This window comes from Triturus cristatus, chromosome 4_1 (genome assembly GCF_964204655.1).
Source record: "Triturus cristatus chromosome 4_1, aTriCri1.1, whole genome shotgun sequence".
Classification (NCBI taxonomy): domain Eukaryota; kingdom Metazoa; phylum Chordata; class Amphibia; order Caudata; family Salamandridae; genus Triturus; species Triturus cristatus.
In genome coordinates this window covers 563,631,551-563,653,103 of record NC_140585.1, presented here as the reverse complement: position 1 = coordinate 563,653,103, position 21,553 = coordinate 563,631,551, and the positions used below count along the sequence as shown (strand labels likewise).

The following is a 21,553-nucleotide window of genomic DNA, read 5'->3' as shown; positions in this document are numbered from 1 at the left end:
ATTAATACACAGTACCACTACCAACCTGGAATGATAAATGGAATATAATGTGTGCAACAGCTGCAATATATGAGACTCACAAAGTTCATGTTGCTCAATAAGCATGGCATTGAATGATGAATTTGGGAAGCATGCTTTTAAAGTATTTTCCTGAAGATCCACCATGGTTTGGTGTGTTAGAGTCAGACCTGCTTTTGATGCTGCTGGATGATGTATGTAGAGCTGAACGAACAGTACATTTCAGTTTCACAGATAGTTCCACCTTGCACTAAGGTATGCCATGTAAGACAGCCAAAGTCAGACTGGTGTCCTGAACTAGTGATACACTTGAGTGCCAAGACAACCAGTGTACTGCTGTAGAGATACTAAAGCACACAACACATAAAAACTGTCCTCTGGATATGGTCTCATGAATGGAATTTGGTTTTCAGGACCCTCAAAGTGTAGCATGGACATACACACACCATGCCCACTTCAAATAAGTGTCTCAAATATCAGGAACACAAATGATACATGATGCTAATCTTCCTAGAATGCTCGATAGTAAATCTATCATGTTTTGTATGGTCATAACGTTTGCAGCACCACTTGGATGTGACAGCGAGAACTCCACTCCTCACATCTGCAATTAAGCCTTCTTGCCCTCACATCTTTGTAGTTAAATAAAGAGCTGACAACAGATCATTCATTTTTATGTGTTTTTGATCTGTTTTGAAATTGGAAATTCCCCCTCTTTTTCTAGATAAAATCTGAATGTTGAAACGTCTTCCTTGGCTGTAATGATACTTGACACTTTTGCTGCAATACCAGTAGCCTTCCTTGACTTTCTCGCTCTCTGTATATGAGTAATTTCTGTATGGTAGTCTCATCTCATTGCATTTGATATTTAAAAGAGTTCAGCACTTCTGTTGCTGAACTTTTGTGAATATTGCCATGATGTGTGTCTGTGAGTGGATACAGTTTGTTTTATCCCAAAACCTGCAGTGTGTTACTAAAGGGAAGCCCCCTCCTACCGCTCCTTGTGGGGCACGAGCAAGCCTACTTAAAAGTACTTTTGGCATGGTTTGTGGAGTTGAGCACTGTACTGACTCACAAACACACTTCTTGGCAATATTTACAGCCATGTTTTTGACTTTTGCACTCTTAAAGTTAGGATGTAGACTGTTTTATAATGCTCACATGTTCCAGCTATTTCTTATCGACATGGAGAGTCCAGAAATGTATTCATTTACCAGCAAACTAGACTTCACAAGTGAGATCGCGTTGATCTATGTTTCACAGATTTTGATCCACTTTAGACAGAATTAATGCAACTCTTTACTTCTCCCCCCAGACTGGATTTGTCTTTTTAAACATGACTCCATGGGAGTACAGGACAACAGTCACATCCAATGACCACATATTAACTTGTCTGTACCTGCCCCCCATGGGCTCTAAATTTTAACAAAACTGTTTTTGTACACAGTACCATGATCACTTCACTTTTGGTAACAAGCATTACACTTAAGATCAACATGGTGCACACTGGATCAGGACATAGAGTGTCCTTTTACATAGCAAGCAAATAACTTTATTTTGGTTTATTGAACCATAAAAGTACAGATACAAATATTAAAGCATAATAAGATGCAATCTATGCTGTTTGATTTAAAAATCAGAACTAATCAAACAAATAAAATGAATTTACAAGCATTACGGCCTTTGGTACCTAGGCATGTACCTGCTGTGGCAACTCTGACAAACCTCAGCAAAAACACCTGTAGGTGCACTAGAAAAGGGTCCATTGTGCTATCTGCAAAGTCTGGGCTGGTAACAAATTATTTTAGCCTTAGGCCAGCATGTAACACTTGAGATGGACAGATCAAAAATACCTAATCATTTTTCTGGCGGTTTGCCATGAAACACAGTTAAAAAACACAGATGAATACATTTATTGGGAGCTAAGGTGCCTTTGGTAAGATGCATAAAATTATTAAACACATTTTAAATAATGATAACATTTTTATACAATATGTCATAACCATATGATCAGTATACTCTGACCTCCTCTAGAAGTAAAGTGCTGTACAAATCAGGTTGGGCAAAGAGCCTCAAGAGTGTCATGGGATTGGCTGCGGTCTCATCTTTTGCCTAATCTCCCACACAATTCACTAATATCATGATACAGCAAAAGCAAGGCTTTGCCTCACATCTGATTTTAAAGTACAAAAGGCCTCTGCAAATTTTGTGACTCCTAGGTTCCTACAAACAGGGACTAACCATTTTCTCCTTCCATTCAAGTACAAAAGTACAAAGCATGCTCTTCTGTTTCCTTATTATATCCACAAGAGGGGCATGCCAACCTGGCTGGCTCATGAATATTGGCCTTTTGGCAGTGAAGGAGACAAGCAGTAGTGCACTGTAGTGAAATTGGAGATATACCTCCCTAGATGTTGGAGGTTCAACTTCTTCCAGAAACTGTTCTAACTTAAATCCGTCCTTCATCAAAAAAAATAATCAGTCAGGGTGACAAATGAAGGATGAGCCTGCAATTGAGTCAATTTACTCTGCCCATAAGTCCTCTTTCAAATTAATTTACTGGTTGAGACAGCTACCTGCAGATCAACCCACAGGTTCCTACACCCCATCTTAACCAGTGTCTCTCCACGTACTTGAGCCAGGGTATGCTTTCCTACCTAGGGACTCTTAAGACTTTCTTTAACCCTTCACAATAGGAGTGGAGCTCAGGAATAGCCCAGATACATCTCCAAAAAGGATTGGTCTCACTCCAGCCCCGTCTGAGATGTGCCTGAGCCCCATATCTAGCCTTAGAGGAAGCAGAGGGGCACTCGTTGGTAAACCCTTCAGCTGTAGTCGAAATTGATTTTCCATTATTACCATTTTTGTCATATCCTTATGACCCCAAAGCTCCGCCCCATAAAAAGCTGATCCTACGACCTCCTGTTTATATATTTGGATTACTGGTGAAATTGGGCAAAAGTGGGATCCTTGTTGCACTTTAGCCAACCCCCCGGTGATTGGATCTAGTTTAAGCCTACACCTTTCGATAGGTTGCGGTCAATCTAGCTGTTCTGTGAGGGTCAGTCCTAGGTATTTAAAGGTATGCACACATTCCAGAAGGGACCCTTTGAGTTTAGGATTAGACTTCGTAGAGTGGCAGGGGTTTTGGACAATGTATTTGTATTTTGCTATGTTTGTTTCCAAGCCACTTTTGCTGCAAAAGTTCTCAAAATAGTCTAAGATGTTTTGAAGCCCTATTGGTGATTTGGACAGTAGCAATGTGTTGTCAGCAAACATTAAGGCATGAACCCTAATGCCTGTCAAATGTGGGATATCACCATTAAAATGGCTCAGATATGTGGCCAGGTCAAGGACATATAGAGTAAACAGGGTAGTGGCATGAACGCAACCCTGTCTTACACCTCTGTTTAGAGGGAATTTCTCCGTCAGCTCACCCAGTTGGCCACAGTGGACCTGGGCATAGTTATGTTCATGGAGCTTCATTAGGATAGCTAGGAGCTCATTGGGTGTGCCAGAACCTGCCAGAGTGTGGACCTAGGGACCAGGTAGAATGTAGACTGCCAGTCACCAAATACAACACCTAAAGTGCTGGGGAAACAGTGGAGGTGAAAATGTGGGACCAGGCAAGAAGAATGGATGGGGACAAGCAGTGCTGAATTTAAGGTGGTGGTTGCCACTGGGGGGACCAGCACTTATTTTTGGGTATCAGCACTTCTTTTTCCATATCATTTTTTTACGGAGGTCAAGAGAGGGAAATCTCACAGATCGGAAAGACAGACGCTTAGAAAGATGACTAAACCATCAAAAAAGAGAAAGCTCGAAACCTCTGGATTAAGAGTAAGTGGGAGGGAGTGTCTGACAGTGGATTAAAGAAGTATGAGATGGTTTTAAAACTAACAGCCTTGGTATTCCACCTGTTGACATTTAATTCTACTGGCCACTGGCTTCTGAGAAGAGTTTTAGGCACTGGCACTCTTTCTTTCAGAAATTAAGCACTGGGGACAAGATTGAAAGAATTTGTAAGGTCATTCTGAATGCTATTATGTCATGGATGCTAGCGCAATTTGGCTTATAGCATTGTTTGGGTACAAGAGCATATATGTGAACATTTTGATTTTATTGACAGGAGAGGAATATAGTGAATTTCACTGCTGCATTTCTATAACATTACTAAACTCATTGTCCATTAAAAAACTCAAATGTCTGCAGTGTCCCAACCCACAGATCGGGGAATTTTCTCAACAGGCAAAAGTTCATAAATGTTTCATTTACAAATGGGGCCCACTTTTTAGTACCCAATTCAGAGATTATCTTGAATTCCCCTTTTCTGAAAAAAAGAACATGGTGTGCTTTGTGAGCTACATTTAGAAATGTGATATAGTTATTCAGCAGGTGGAAATGTTGGTCGCTTTGTCACACCACACTTCACTTATCAAAATCTTCAAAGCCACGGTCATTCCAACATTATCTGCTGATGATGTACCTCTACCTGCAGGTTCAAATTGACGCTATTACAAAAAAAAGTATATACCTTTCACAGATTCTACAATGGCAATTTTACCCCAACGGAGATAGAAAGCCTTCGATTTCATACTAAAAATTGCTACACTGTAATTTCTGTTTACTGTAAGCTTTTTCATTGTAGATGCATACTTAGGACATGTTAATCCTAGTACATGTCATCCTATTGACAACCTCATGTGCTGACTTTGACTGTAGAACTATCAGCCATTCCCTTGAGGAATATGCAATTTAGAATCTTGGTAAATGTTCAGGTGAAACCCTGTCTGGAGGCCAGCAAATCACCAAGGTGGTCAAGAACATGAATTTGTACCTAATGTTTCTAAGAAGTAAAATTCATCTGCTCCAAGTAACTCATCAACATTTGACTAACAAGGCCATTGGTACTTTGAAGTCCTGATTACTGTAACACTGTGTATGAAGGAACACTTCAGAGCTTGCAGAATCAGGAGCTGGGTCACTAAAGGGAGGTAGAACCACAGAAGCCCAAATGGCTCTTACTTTCAAACAATGTGGCTGAAATATTAGGTTGATATGCTGTGATTTTTTGACCTGCCTCCTACAAAATATTCAAGAGTTGAGCCAGAATTTAAAACCCGAATACTGGCTGCAACACCCAACTACAGCATGTGATCAGGAAAGCAGGCCCGATACTGGATGCACTGTTGCTTCATAGCAAGTGAAAAATGATTCAAGTCCTAAGATTGAAATGTATCCTTCTTGGTGTTGGTTCAATAAACTTTTAAATTGCAAACTCTTTGTCTGCTCAAGACTTTTAAATGAAAATGGGAATTTAGTTGTTGACTTCATTTTTGGCAAAATAAGATGGGGTGGTTTATCCTAGTTGCCACCTTAGACAGCAAGGCAACAATGAGCTTCTACAGTGTACCACTAAAATAGAAATCATATGTATACTAACAACACTCAATTACAATTAAATAGCTTTTGCAAAAACCCTCTCACTACCCAGAGCAATGTACAGCCTCAAACTACAGAATTTCATTGTAGGCAAAGAAACACAGCATGCCTGACTTTTTATGTTAAATGTAACTTTCATGAAAATCAGATATATCATGAAAGAAGTGAGCCGAATCTAAAAGGTATTCCCAGAAGTCTTTCATAAAATGTACATCTTTTAAACTGTATATACTATTTTTTTCGCTGTCCAAAGAAGTAAACTAACATTTATAAATAAAATAAAATACAACATATGTCAGTCCTTTAAAAAATATTAGCATGCAAGTGAAGAGAAACAACTATCCAAAGTATTTACATTAGGGGCTTGTTTATATCTTGGTGGATGGAATAATTATCATCACCATGGTGGGGTTCTTTACTCCTGCCATGGCGAGGCTATTCCACCAACTGTATTTAGAGATGTCTGCTGCCTCTGCATACATCTCTTGCATTTGGAAACGCAACAGTGATGGAGTACCTTTTCTGCCAACATCTAAATCAGGCCCTTAATTCTTTTCCAAACAAAGCCCAATACACAGATGGCTGGTGACATTCCAATGGTGACCAATGCTATTGAAGCTTTACCACATGCATTCTAGAACCAAAAAGTGGAAACTGTAGGTAAATTGAGATCAGAAACATGTCACAGCATCTCTCCAATTGGTGAACTCTTGATGTAAACTAATGTTTTAAATGAATGAAAATCCTAACAGTAATGACTCATTGTTGTCCTTGAGAATTTTGACATCTTTTCATTAGAGGTCAGACTAAGCTCACTGGTAAGTCAAAAAGGATTAGGAGGCCAACATTACATTGTAGACAGTGGATTAGTGCCCTGGTTAGTGAGGAACACCGGCAGCCTCTCCATTGGCAGCTACTGTGGAAAGGTGGTGGCAGGGGGATGAAGAATAAAAATAAGGATCATTTAACTGTTCATGCCACACGCTTCTTGTCATCCTCTGCTCTTCCTTGCTGCCAGAAGCAGGAAGCACTCAGACTCTCCTAGGTCAATCAGGACGTTGCTGTCACCATGACAGCAGCGTTGTGATTAGTCTGAGCGTCCTGGTTCAGCGCTCAGATGGGGACTGCGAGCCTGTGCATGATCTCCGCCCAGGCTGTGCATTACAGCCCGGTGGAGAACATGCTAAGTGTGCATGACTGTTTGGCCGGCACAAGACAGCTGGCCAAATTATCATGCGCAATTAAGGGGCAAATACCACTCCTTGTGACAGAATCCCTGCCCGCTCCGTCCAACCTGGCTCCATAGAGACAAATCAAATGATAATAACATCCTGTTATTAACATTTAATTTTCCTTTGTTGCACTGCTCAGAAGTAGTGGGGTGAGTCTACTCTGCTTTAGCGGAGGAGCCAGCGCTGAGTCTCTCCATTGTTATTGCCAGGTTTCCATTCCAAGAGTAAAGGTTGGGGGAAAAGTCTGACACTTACAGTTGCTTACATCTTCATTTGCTCTCTGAGGTGAAAGAGATTGCTAACTGAGGGCCCAATTCACAAAAGGTAATCTCAGAACTCAAGTCTAAGTTTAGACCTGAAGTCAAAGGGCCTGATTCACAAATGTAAACTTACATTTTTGTTTAAATTTCGTTTGTTTTGAAACTGACAAAAGTGCATTTCAATAGTAAATTTAGGAGAGCGGAGACTCCGCAGTTGGGGCTGAGAACCCCACACATAAAAAGATGCAACATGCCTATGTTTTTATGTGCGGAGTTCTCTTTCCCAACTGCGGAGTCTCCGCAGTTGTAAACTTTTCAAATAAAATGTTGACTCTTTCATAACAAATGTAAACTTACACAATAGTGTAACTTTATCTTTGTAAATCAGGCCCTGCATGCCTAATAGCTGTTTACACACCAATAAGAATCTGGCGGAACATAACTGCCTGTAACATGTTGATTCTTGCGAATTAATGAGCTTGAGGTGATTAGAAGGAACTGTTTTCCAAACAGTCAATGAATGCAAAATGGTGTACACAACATTTTTTTATATAAAATAGTTTATACCAAAAAAGTGTAGACTTAAAAAAATACAGCGTCAATCGTGTAAAATGTCCATTAAACTATTTGAACAAACGTACATATTACTGCATTATTTTGAAACACAGAATGCAGTATTGTGGTAATTTATCCAACTACCTGAGTAGCAATACTGATGTCTTTGTGTTTACATACACATTGTTACTCAAACATGTAAGTTGTTTAATGAATTAATATGATTTACATACACAAAAACAAACCTTGCTCAGCCCATCCTTCTGTTTTTGTACAGGCACAGTAACAATGATTGTGAGAGTAACGCGTGTCAATGAATTTAAACCGGTGCCAGGGAACAATGTATTCACCGTTGTGGAAAATAGTGAACTGGGGACTCTGGTGGGGACGGTCAAATTCACCGACGACGACTGGCCTTTTAACAATCTGAAGTACACCGTTGTAGCAGGCGACTTTGGAACACCTCCGAAGTTTTACATCGAACCGAACACAGGTACTTATGTGCCAATTATCTTGGGCGAATGAAAGTTCTTATCATCTCTGCAGTTTGGTGCAAATAACAACATTGTTTAATATTCTTTAATGTTTTCAGAGTTTGCATAGTTCTTAATTTTACACAAAATGCAAGAGTAGGGATAAATTAAGAACCATTTGTGCTTCCACCTCAACCACTTTCGGCCTCACATGTAGAAAGTGTGTCTCTGATCACTGCAATCTTAACCTCTCAAATGTAGAATGCGAATACATGTAGAACCCTAGAGTAAAGACATTTTTAATCTTACAGATCTGATTTTATCATGCACAGCCACAAAAACAAAGAATTGTTCGTAATATCCTATTTGGCTCCATAAATCAAAGCTAGATCTAAGTGTCTTCTCTGCTGATCATTTTAAATGGCAAGTGCTATAAGACAGCTATATTTACTTTATTTTTTTATTAAAAAATAATTATTGTTTTACAAACCAATACTCAATTATTCATGCATTTCATTTTAGAGGAACAATAGTAAAATATTTAGAAAGTCTTTAACGTACATTAATCATATCAGGATTATACAATACAATAATAGCCTATGATATTGTCACAGTAAGTAAAAAAAAAGCACACAAAACAATACATGAATCAAGTACAACATAGACACATAAGGCAGTCTCTGTCTCGATAGTGTTAACCCCAACATTCCATTACATTGTCTTAATAGATAAACCGCACATTTTAAAATTCAAATAAAACCACAAACTTCAGGGTCCAAATTGGCACGAAGATAAAACTGCATCTTCTCTTACTTGGCAACAAAACAAACTGTTAGAATCCTCTAACTATAGGAACAATAATAAACGTAAAGATCTTTTACTTACTTATTTTATCCAACATATTTTTAACTGTGCATGTGATGTCATTTATTGAGTGTCAATAATAGAAAGTTCCACCTTGAACCATACACTAATTTATAATTGTCTGCTCTAATTGCAGTAATTTCTAGTTGAGAGATATATATTGTAAAGTACCAGAAGGCATCTGAGATATTTCATACCAATATTGAATGATTTGTACATAGAGCTGCAGACTTTGAAGAGGGCTGGCATGTTTCTTTTGCCTATAACCTTAAAAAAATGACACATCCCTATACCTATCAATACAGCTTCTGAAATGTTTGTTTGAACATTGGAACATATAGAAAAGTAATTTGTAAATAATTCTAGTAGATGTGTATGAGCTGGATGTATTAAGGATTTTTCCCCTTGCAAACCACATGATTTGCAAAATCTCTTTCTCTGATGTATCAACTAATTTTGCTATTTGGAAGTTAAATATTATCTACTAGTAATTCTAGCATTAAAGTCCTACAAATCATAGCCAAAATTGCAATTGTAATTCCAGTATTAAATTAAGTACAAGATCCACAACTGTCATTTGACCCACTCCCGGAAGGATATAAACACTACAAATCAAAACAGTAACTACTCACTGAAGCCAAGACATAGTTAATTTAATCACCATTAAGGGTCCGATTGCGATGTCATTAGGAAACTGTCCCGGATGAATCGGTTCCAGAATAGTTTCCGTACGAATCGGGTCCTGTGAGTCCGGATGACCAATTATGATGCTTCCCAAAATCGTTCGGTCGGACTCGCATTGACTTCAATGGGAGCCTGAATTCCAAACGAAAACACAGGCTTCCATTGAAAAAAGGGGTAGTTGGGGAAATCCTTGCACCCTGTTGCGGGCACCCTATGTTGCCTGCCACATTGTGATTGGATGGAAAGAGGGGTCCCTTGGGTAACCCCACGGGCCCCATTTGGACTCCTCCGGGTGAAGGGGGGGCCTGCAACAGGCCCCCAAAGACATATTCCAGCAGCCATTGGTCTTAGGTAAACCGAATCTGAACGACTGTCCAAATCAATCATCATAATCGCTTGTTCGAAAACCGTGTCCATAGATCTGTAAAATCATCTCTGAAAGACTGGGGCTGTCTGGATGCCTTTCGGAACAGATTCGGACTGCTCAAATGGTTTCCAGGCATTGTAATCGGTTGTTGGGAAATCTGTACGATTCGGTAGGAAACAAGGGTTCCGAATTGGATTTTGCAATACCGAATTCCCTCCGGAGCCTTTCCTAACAACATCGTAATCGGCCCCTAAGTGGTTACAATGAGAGGAGAGAAGGACTGGCTCCCAATTAAATCCCACTCTTAGTGATATAGCTAACCCCCCTTTTTTATAGCTCTTATTTCATTTTATTCATTAAAAGAGTAAACCATATATTTTACTAAATCAACACATGGCCAAGTTTTCACCCCCTTTTTACATTGTGTTTCTACGATGTTAGTCTCCATTATAAAATACAAAAATCCTTCAGAAAATCAAACAATTCTGCTTAGAAACTCTTTCCATGTATAAGTAGCAATGCTCAATTTTCGTCATCATGAAAGTCCTTTTGATCATATTTCTGTAAATTTGAATTTTTGCTGGCCCATGCTACTCTAAGCATGGAAGCATATTTTCCCATTTCTTCAGCTAGAGTATAACCATAACATGGGATGAGCTTCTGACTTGGTAGATTTACAAACATTATCCATCTGTTTGGTGTTCCCTTAGTTAATTGCATGGATATTACATCCAGCATCAGCTTGAGAGAATATCGACCAGTGCCACTGCACCGGGCTACAAGCTAGGGTTTTGCCATTTTCGCTCTGATCGAAATAAGCTCTTTTGTCCATCTTCCATCTCTTTGACATTGGTAATCCTGGAACTAAAGGTTGGGCAATGGTGCTCACATGGTTGCTCATGGCATTTGAATTGACAGTTTCTACATGAGAGATCAAAATTTGGAGACAGTGACTTATCGAATGGGTCCTGGGGATGCCCCTGAGAATCAGCACACTCAAATATCCTGTCTGTTTATTAAAGCAGCATTCAAATGTATCTGTTTGTTCCACTGACAGAGATAAGCCCTTCTGACAGCTGTTGTAGAGGTACGAGGGCCATATTGTTTTGATCCAGACCCTTGCTGTCTTCCAAAACACCCAATAGTTCTAACTTCACTGTATAGGGGTCAGTTGCACCTCACCCTTCAGCCACATACCCCCATGCTCTGGTGTATAACAATGTGCTCAGCTCATATTGTAGTTTACACTGTGTAACTGCTCCTTTTGTTGCTTTTGTTGCTGTGATTATCACCCACACAGAACCATCACATTTGTCATTTCTTAGGTCTTTTTCATTTAAACTTTCTTTCTGCAAAGTCCCAGTTTTGCTCTTTCTAACGCATAAAGCATTTGGAAGTTTTGGGATGAAGCTCTCAACAATGTTCTGTGCAGTAGCTTGTGCAGAGGCTGGATGATAAAATAAAGAAAGTTAGGAAAATGTACATGTAGCTACACAGTAAAAGCATAGTAATACCACTTTAAAATCTTTATCTTCAATGGAATCTTCCTTATTCATCAGTTAAAAGGCTCATTTTCTTCAGAATTATTCCCTTGCGTTATAGTTACTTCTAAGACCCTCATTGCAAGTCATTTTTTACGACGTGTAGTGAATTTGCATGGACCAATACAAATACTGTGTCTTAAATCTGTGGTGGGAATCGCAGATTGTGACATTTTACCAGGTCCCACAATATTGGATTTATCATGTGGGCACCGTATACAGATTATTCAGTGTTCGCACAAAATATTGATTAAAAAACATCGAGGGACAGAAAGATCTGAAATGAAATGTTGCGACACACAAATATCATGATGCAGAAATATCGTTGACCAGAATATCTATTTTTGAGTTAAGTAATATGGCTGTAAATACTAGAGATGGTTTTTATATAGTTTCTACTAATATAGTGGTTAGAAATACAGTTTACTAATTATTTGAATGAATTTTCGTCGATTTATTAATTGTATGAGTTACTATTGTTTATATAAATGCTATTAATTATTTTTAAAACATAGCTTGTAATTTTAAGTGATTTAGAAGCTCTTATAATTTTTGATGGTAATTTATATTGTTGTAGTGGGTTGTTGGGTTTGTAGGGGGATAGGGTGGGAAGTTAATTAGGTGATAAATATTTAAGAATTATTTAATAACTTGTATTTAATTATATGATTGATCTTTATTAAGTGAATTATGTAACACTAATTTACTTTCAATGTATGTTATTTGTGGGCTGTTAGGTTTGTAGGGGTATAGGGTGGAAAGTTAAGTAAGTAATAGCTTATTAACAATTAATTAATCATTATTTAATTGAATTTAATTATGTAATTTACGGAATAATTATTTTAGTTATATTTTAGTTGCCGGACGATAGGTTTGTAGGGGTGTAGGGTGGAAAGCTGATTAAGTACTAAGTAATTAACAATGTATTATTCATTGCTAATTATTTACTTGATTTATATTTAAGTAAAATGCGGAATATTGATTTATTTTACTTATATTTTATTTGTGGGATGTTACGTATGTAGGGGTATAGAGTGGGAAATTAATAAAAAAAATAGTTAACTATTAATTGTTATTTGTAAACTAATTATTTGATTGAATATTAAATATGTAAATTGTGGAATACAGATTTAATTTCAGCTTCTTTTAGTCATGGGAGGCTGGGTTTGTAGGGGTCTAGTGTGGGTGGTTCATTAAGTAATGAATATTGAACAATTAACTATTATTTAATATGTGACATATGTAAGTTATGCAACAGTTATTTTTGTAGTTATACTTTAGGTGTTGACGGCTATGTTTCTAGGAGTACAGGGTGGGAAATTAATGAATTAATAACTAAACAACAATTATTTATGAATTGATAATTCATTTTGTATCGAATAATATGTAAATTGATTCATTGTTTTTAGGTATATATATATATATATATATATATATATATATATATATATATATATATATATATATATATATATTATCTACTGTCGGTCACCAGTAGATAATTATAGTTAGGACCTATTTTCCATAGGAAATTCACAACATTCTATTTCCAATAACTTTGGCGCCGGTTGACGAATCTTCGCGAAACTTTAAAAACTCGTGGCGCACTCCAGTCCGCTCCTATCTTGAAGGTTTCGGGGTGATTCGACAAGCGGGGGCGTGAAAAAATGGGGGTCCAAAAATGTGTTTTCTCCATGCAATTTCCCATAGGAAACTTTAGCCGGGCTACGGCCCGAACTGCTGGACGGAATTACACCAAATTTGGCAAATCGTGGCTCAGAAAGAACCCTTTTTGTTAAATGGTGTAAATCCGTTCAGTAATTGCTGAGAAAATCAAAAGTAAAAACACATATATATCTATGGCCGCGGAGGATCCGCACACCCTCCCGGTCACGTGCTGCATGCTAATTGGCTGTCGACACTCCAAACCAAGAAGTGTTGGCAGCCATCTTGTGCCTCGGTAGAACCGAGGCACAAGAAAACAGAAACGTGAAAAACATGGAAAGGGGTCAGGGTAGAAACCCCCTGACCCCCTAGGCCTGCTTAGGGGGTCCCACAAAGACCCCCAGCCCCCCCCCCAATCCAGCAGGGTGCGCGGATCCTGCTGAGAAAACAAAAATGAAGCGCGGGCTCCCACGCTTTGCTGCTATTTAGCCCCCAGGTGGGCCAATTTTTGTATGTGTGTATCAAAGGTTATATTAGGGTGAGAGGAGGTCTGCCACTCTATCACAAGGATGATGTCATCAGTGATGTCATTTGAGATGTCATCAGTGATGTCATGAGCGATGTCACTGACCAAAATAACTGTGCTGAAAATATAAACAGTGTTAAATCATTCCTAAATTCGTGAATTAAAACCTAATATCACTATATCGCCATATTTTTGCAAATTGATCTATCAAAGATTGCTGCACGCCCAGTCATTATTGCAAATCCAAAAAGTCTTGTTTCGCTTTTTTTTCAGTTTGTAACTTGTGTCCTCCTATGGAAACACATTTCAAATGAACACACACACAATGTTTCCATTCATTGTGATTTTTGCTTTTATTTATTTTAGGTTTTAATTCACAAATTTAGGAATGATTTAACACTGTTTATATTTTCAGCATAGTTATTTTTCTACACTGAATACGTTAAAGAAACAGGGCCCTTGGGTGACACACAGGAAGTGATGTAAAGGAAGCTTTTCCTGTTTTTTGAATTTAAAAAAAAGATTCATTGTACCAACATTCAGCCGTGAGCAAGGTATAAAGATATACCGAAACGCGTTGGTTTGGTCTGTGCATGCTGTGAAACGAAGAATTAAACACATGCATAATCATTCTGCTGGAGTGCGACCTGTTTCCTCTCTTGATGAAAGGTTTTGTTTGATATATATATATATATATATATATTATCTACTGGCGGTCGCCAGTAGATAGTTATAGTTAGGACCGTGTTTCCATAGGAAATCTCAAAATTCGATTTTGAATAACTTTGGCGCCGGTTGACGAATCCTCACCAAATTTTCAAAACTAATGGGGCGCTCCGTTCAGCTCCTTCCCTGAAAGTCTCGGGGTGATTCGTCAAGCGGGGGCCGAAAAAAAAGGGGGATCCCAAAACACGTTTTCCCCATGCATTTTTCCATAGGACCTTTAGACACAGCTACAGCCCGAACGGCTGAACAGAATTACTTGAAATTTGGCGGAGAGGTAGCCATAAGGTCAAGGAAGTGCCTTTTGCAGGTCTGGTGTAAATCTGTTCAGTATTTCCTGAGAAAATAGCATTTAAAAGCATATCAATATCTATACGCGCGCAGGGTGCGCGCACCGTGCGCGCACCGTGCAAGCACCCTAACGTGCGCGAGCGTAATTCTGATTGGTGGTTACATGTTAGTCAACGTTCGAATCGGTCGAAATCAGGAAGTGTCAGCCGCCATTTTGTTTGTTTTCAGTGCGAGAGTGAAAAAGGAACGTGGCGAACGTGAAAAGGGGGCAGGGTAGAGAGTTCCTGACCCCCTAGCCTTTGTCAGGGGGTCCCTGAAGGACCCCGAAGGCAAAAATTTTTTTTAAATTTTTTTTAAAAATCACGGGGGTGCGCGCACTGTGCGCGCACGTTGTGAAACCCAAAAAACAAACATTTTTTTTTTTTTTTTAAATCACGGTGTGCACGCACCGTGCGCGCACGGTGAAAACCAAAAAAAATAATAATAATTTTTAATACGTAGTTTATTGTAAAATAAATATATAAAAGAAATTATAATACATCAATAAATTAGCATTTAAAAAACCGTACAAATTCACTGAAAAAACCATAGGTTTCACACACGTTATAGTTAGGAATTAGCATTTAAAAAACCTTGCAAATTCAATTAAAAAACCATAGGTTTCACACATGTTATAGTTAGGTGGATATTTCACTCGTAAAAAACCAATGAAATTCCCCCGTTATAGTTAGTTCAGATAACTATAACTCGCGCGACCGCCACTCTATCACAAGGATGATGTCATCAGTGATGTCATGAGTGATGCCACTGACCATGTCATGAGTGATGTAATATGTGACGTCATGAGCAGTGGATTGCAGGCGCGCGAGTTATAGTTATCTGAACTAACTATAACGGGGGAATTTCATTGTTTTTTTACGAGTGAAATATCCACCTAACTATAACATGTGTGAACCCTATGGTTTTTTAAGTGAATATATATATTCACTGAAAAAACCATAGGTTTTACACACGTTATAGTTAGCTGGACATTTCTCTCGTAAAAAACCATTGAAATTCCCCCGTTATAGTTAGTTCAGCTAACTATAACTCGCGCACCCGCAATCCACTGCTGATGACGTCACATATTACATCACTCATGACATGGTCAGTGACATCACTCATGACATCACTGATGACATCTCAAATGACATCACTGATGACATCACTAATGACGTCATCAATGTGATAAATTACCACATCTTCTCACACCCTTATAAAACCTTTGATATACCAACTCAAAATTACAGAGTTCCATTCTCATATCCATAAATAATGCAATACCAATAACTGCATACCCACATATTAACTTTTAGGTCTTCATACACCTCCACACACTCACCTGTAAAGTCACTCATAGTTACAGTCACTCCATAAAAAAGTATCATATGAATTTATACACACACCTATATAGACACTCACACACTACCAATCATCCATAGAGGTACTCTCACACCTAGTCATTCATACAAATAATCACACTGCCATTTACTCACCTATGCAGTTATACACACTCAAGTTCCCTTGCTCACAAAAATAGTATCACATTTTCATGCTCTATTAGAATCATTGACAAAAGTACACTCTCATCCATACAGTCACTGTCACAATCACACATTCTCACATCTAGCCATTTATATACTCTTACACACATATATACTGCCTTTCACATATGTAGTTAGTCACAAATGTACCACTGAGATATACATTCAATCCCTAACACACCCATACATACACTCGCTCAACCATACAGTCCATCACAGATGCACTCTTAAAACCATGCACCTATAGAATCAGCCACTCACACATCTATGCACAGAGTCACACACAGCCTACCCACACTAACACTCAGGCACCCATACAGATACTCAGACAACCAATTGATAACCCATATAGACACTCATATAGCTATTCACAAAACCATGCAGCCACTTATACACCAAGAGACAGAAACATACAGACATTCACACAGTTTAGTCACTAGTCTGCAGTAAGATACATTTAACGACTCACTTATAGAGTCAGTTACGCACCAAAGAAAATCATACATTTACATACTAGTTCACCCACTCATTCTTCAACAGGCCTTTCCCTATATATATATTAAACATATTAAAATTGTTCAGAAACACATACTCAATGGATGATGACATCAGTGATGTCATCAGTGATGTCATTTGAGATGTCATCAGTGATGTCATGAGTGATGTCACTGACCATGTCATGAGTGATGTCACTGACCATGTCATGAGTGATGTAATATGTGACGTCATCAGCAGTGGATTGCGGGTGCGCGAGGTATAGTTAGCTGAACTAACTATAACGGGGGAATTTCAATGGTTCAACTATAACTCACGCAACCGCAATCCTCTGCTGATGACGTCAGATATTACATCACTGTATTTAGACACTTATTTACCCATGTCTTCTTCCATTAATCTTTAGCTATACATATATTACAAATATTTTTTTTTCAGAAAGACACATATGTCATCAGTGATGTAATATCTGACGTCATCAGCAGAGGATTGCGGTCGCGTGAGTTATAGTTGCCTGCACTAACTATAACGGGGGAATTTCAATGGTTTTTCACGAGTGAAATGTCCAGCTAACTATAACATGTGTGAAACCTATGGTTTTTTAAGTGAATTTGCAAGGTTTTTTAAATGCTAATTCCTAACTATAACGTGTGTGAAACCTATGGTTTTTTCAGTGAATTTGTACGTTTTTTTTTAAATGCTAAGTTATGTATTTATTTTTTTTCTTAAGTTTTTTCACCGTGCACGGTGCGGGCACCCAGCGATTTTATGCAAAAAAAATATTATTTTTTTTACCCTTGGGGGTCCTTCAGTGACCCCCTGACAAAGGCTAGGGTAGTCAAGACCTGTAAATCCTGCCCCCTTCTCACGTTTTCCCCCTTTGTTTTTCATTGCCTCAGACTGCGAGAGACAAAATGGCGGCCGACACTTCCTGATTTCGACCGATTCGAATGTTTACTGACATCTAACAACCAATCAGAATTGCGCTCGCGCACGTCACCGTGCGCGTACGGTATGCTTACCGTACGCGCATGGTGCGCGCCTATAGATATATATATGTTTTTAACTGCAATTTTCTCCGGAACTAATGAACAGATTTACACAAGACCTGCAAAAGGCACATCCCTGAACTGAGGACTACCTCTCTGCCAAATTTCAAGTAATTCTGTTCAGCCGTTCGGGCTGTAGCTTGGACTAAAGGTCCTATGGAAAAATGCATGGGGAAAACGTGTTTTGGGACCCCCCTTTTTCTCAGCCCCCGCTTGACGAATCCCCCCGAGACTTTCAAGGAAGGAGCGGAGCGACCCACCTATTTTGAAAATATTGCGAGGATTCGTCAATCGGCGCCAAAGTTATTCCAAATAGAATGTTGCGGATTTCCTATGGAAACACGGTCCTAACTATAACTATCTACTATCTATATATAGATATATATCTATATCTATATATATATATATTCACAGAAAAAACCATAGGTTTCAGGCACGTTATAGTTAGGAATTAGCATTTGAAAAACCTCAGAAATTCACTGAAAAAACCATAGGTTTCAGGGGTGTTATAGTTAGCTGGACTTTTCACTTGTACAAAACCATTGAAATTCCCCCGTTATAGTTAGTTCAGCTAACTATAACTCGGGCGCCCGCAATGCACTGCTGATGACGTCACATATTACATCACTCATGACATGGTCAGTGACATCACTCATGACATCACTGATGACATCTCAAATGACATCACTGATGACATCACTGATGACATCATCCAGTGAATGTGTGTTTTTCTGAAAATTAAATATGTTTTATATATGTATATCTCAAGGTCGATGGAAGAATAAATGGGTATATAAGTGTCTAAATGGATGATTTGTTTTTGAAAAATTGATTGTGTAACTGACTGATTAAGTGTATCATAGTGAATACATGGCTTAGTGAGTAATGTTTAAATATGTAAATATCTGTGTCAGTCTCTCACTTTGTGTATAAGTGGCTGCATGGGTTGGTGAGTAGCTACATGGGTGTCTATATAGGTTATTAGTTGGTTTTTTGAGTATCAGTCTGAGTGTCTGCATGGTTCGGTGGGGGGTATTACGTAGTGCATAGGTGCATGAATGAGTGACTCACTGTTTGTATGTGTTGAACACAGCATGTGTGCAGGACTGTATGGGTGGATGAGTGTGTGTATGGGTGTGTTAGTGAGTGAATGACTGTCTCAATAGTGTCTTTATGAGTAACTACATATGTTTTAAACTAGTATATGTGACTATTGGTGTATATATGTGAGTATATGTGAGAGTGAGAGATTGAAAGAGTTCCTGTATGAATAAGTATGTGTTTCTATAAGTGATTGTTTAAAAGACTAAGTATGTGTAAGTTTCCGTAGAAGTAAGTATGGTGGTGTGTGTATAACTGTATATGCAAGTAAATGTATGTTTGATTCTTTATTAGCATGAGTGACTATGTGTGTGAGTAACTCTATGGATGAGTGGCATTGTGTAACAGGATGTATAGGTGTATGAGTACATATGATGAGTGAGTACATGTATGAGTGACTGTATAGGACTGTTGGTGAATGAGTGGATGTGTATGTGGATCTTAGAATTACTGAAGAGGTTGTTGTAACTGGTATTGGTATGTCCATTGTTTTGAAAATTTTAGTCTCTATTTTTGAATGTGTGTATCAAAGGTTATATTAGGGTGAGAGGAGGTCTGCCACTCTATCACAAGGATGATGTCATCAGTGATGTCATCAGTGATGTCATTTGAGATGTCATCAGTGATGTCATGAGTGATGTCACTGACCATGTCATGAGTGATGTAATATGTGACGTCATCAGCAGTGCATTGCGGGCGCCCGAGTTATAGTTAGCTGAACTAACTATAACGGGGGAATTTCAATGGTTTTGTACAAGTGAAAAGTCCAGCTAACTATAACACCCCTGAAACCTATGGTTTTTTCAGTGAATTTCTGAGGTTTTTTAAATGCTAATTCCTAACTATAACGTGCCTGAAACCTATGGTTTTTTCTGTGAATTTCAAAGGTTTTTTAAATGCTAATTTCTAACTATGCCTACAGAGATAGGACATGTGAAGAAAGAAGAAAAAATGCACAGAAAGAAACAAAAGAAGTGCGGAAAGAAGCAACAGAAGTCCTCAAATACGAAGATAAGTGCAGGAAGAAGGATGACGTGCAGAAAGAACAAAAAGAAGAGCAGAAAGAAGCCTTGTTGCAAAATCATCCTGTACCCTCAACTTTTTCAGACGGATACTGGTGGTAACTGAGCCTGACTAACCAGTCCTAGAGCCAGTGCTATGTTAAAAGACACTTAGAATACAGTGAAAACACCTACATACACTAGGGAACATTATGCGTTGGGGTCCCCCTGTGATTAGCATGACCTCCTCTGTAAGCCCCTAGTATATAAGAGGGCATGGGGATTAAAACTACCTCTTAAAACAGGCCACAGGGCGTTTTTGCACACGTTAACTCAGGCCCCGTCCCCTCCCTTCACCACTGTGTAAACACGCCTTGTGTCCATTTTTAGTTGGGAGATTAAGTTCATTTGAATCCTGAGGGTCCCTGGGGTCCAACTAGCCCACTAGGTACCTCCAGTAAGTGCCACAGAGCTGCGTTGCAGAGAGGTGTAAAAAGTGGCACGGCCTGGACCACCTCTCTGCAATGCAGCTCAGTGGCGCTTACTGGAAGCACTTGGTGGGCTAGTTAGCCCCCAGGGGCCCTCAGTATTGAAGGGAAATTATATCCCCAATTTAAAACGTGCCATAGTGCGTGTTTGCACACGTCACCTCAGGCCCCGTCCCCTCCCTTCACCACTGTGTAAACGCGCCCTGTGGCTGTTCTAAGTTGAGAGATTAAGTCCCCTTGAATCCTAAGGGTCCCTAGGGTCAAACTAGACCACTAGGTACCTCCAGTAAGCGCCACAGAGCTGCGTTGCAGAGAGGTGTAAAAAGGGGCTTGGCCTCAGAACACCTGGCTGCAGCGCAGCTCCCTGGCGCATACTGGAGATACCTGTTGGGGGCGCGTTTGCAGAGTGCTGCACGGAGGGGGCATGGCCTCCGGCACGATGCCAGTCTTTTATGTATTTTAGTTTTTTAAGAAGGGGGGCTGTTTGGTTCCCCTTCTTATTCTAATTTATTGGCCCTGATGACCCCATCCCCCAGGGCCAGTCTCCTAATTATATTTTTTTGACCCCAATCCCCAGGGCCGGCCACTGTTTTTTATTATTTTTAAAAAATATATATTTATAGACACACCTAGGACATGCTGGACAAACCGTACGTACCTATCACCATGACGATTTGCGTGATATTCATTAAAAGGCGACTATGCATGCAATGAATCCACGTGGAATGTATTTACACCACTAGTGAAGCTCTGACATGTCTGATGCCCTACCGTGCCTAATCCCGGTAGACACCCTTGTCGTTTATTTATACAAACTTGGGTAGCTATTGACGGGCACATTTAATACACATGCACACCAAGCCATTCAAAGGGGATTCGACAAAAATTCGACCAAATCTATGCAAGAAACCCCCCTCACGGTTAATAAAACACACATCCACTGCCGGATGTGTAATACTTTTTATTTTACTCTCTGGAAAGGGGACGAACATCACTTGAGAGTCACAGCGCGCTCCTGACAGAGCCCAATGCTGTGTTACACCCACCATTGCCTGCCGTGTGCCACACACCTCTGTGTTGTATTCCACTAGCTAGTGCATATGCTATGACACTCTCTAGCCCATGTGCACTGTAACACCACCCCGTGAATATGTCATGCCACACTTGTCTTCGCACGGGTTATATTGCCCCATCT

The 21,553-nt window shown here is 39.3% G+C and overlaps 1 protein-coding gene across 1 annotated transcript in view; it reads left to right on the top strand.

Moving 5' to 3' along the window:
* LOC146855233 (cadherin-related family member 3-like) overlaps window positions 1-21,553 on the top strand; it is a 628,588-nt gene that overhangs the window by 388,382 nt on the left and 218,653 nt on the right. Inside the window, exon 16 of the mRNA XM_085651100.1 lies at window positions 7,785-8,000. Within this exon, the coding sequence (XP_085507226.1) occupies window positions 7,785-8,000 (216 nt within the window). The remainder of the gene's footprint in view (window positions 1-7,784; window positions 8,001-21,553) is intronic.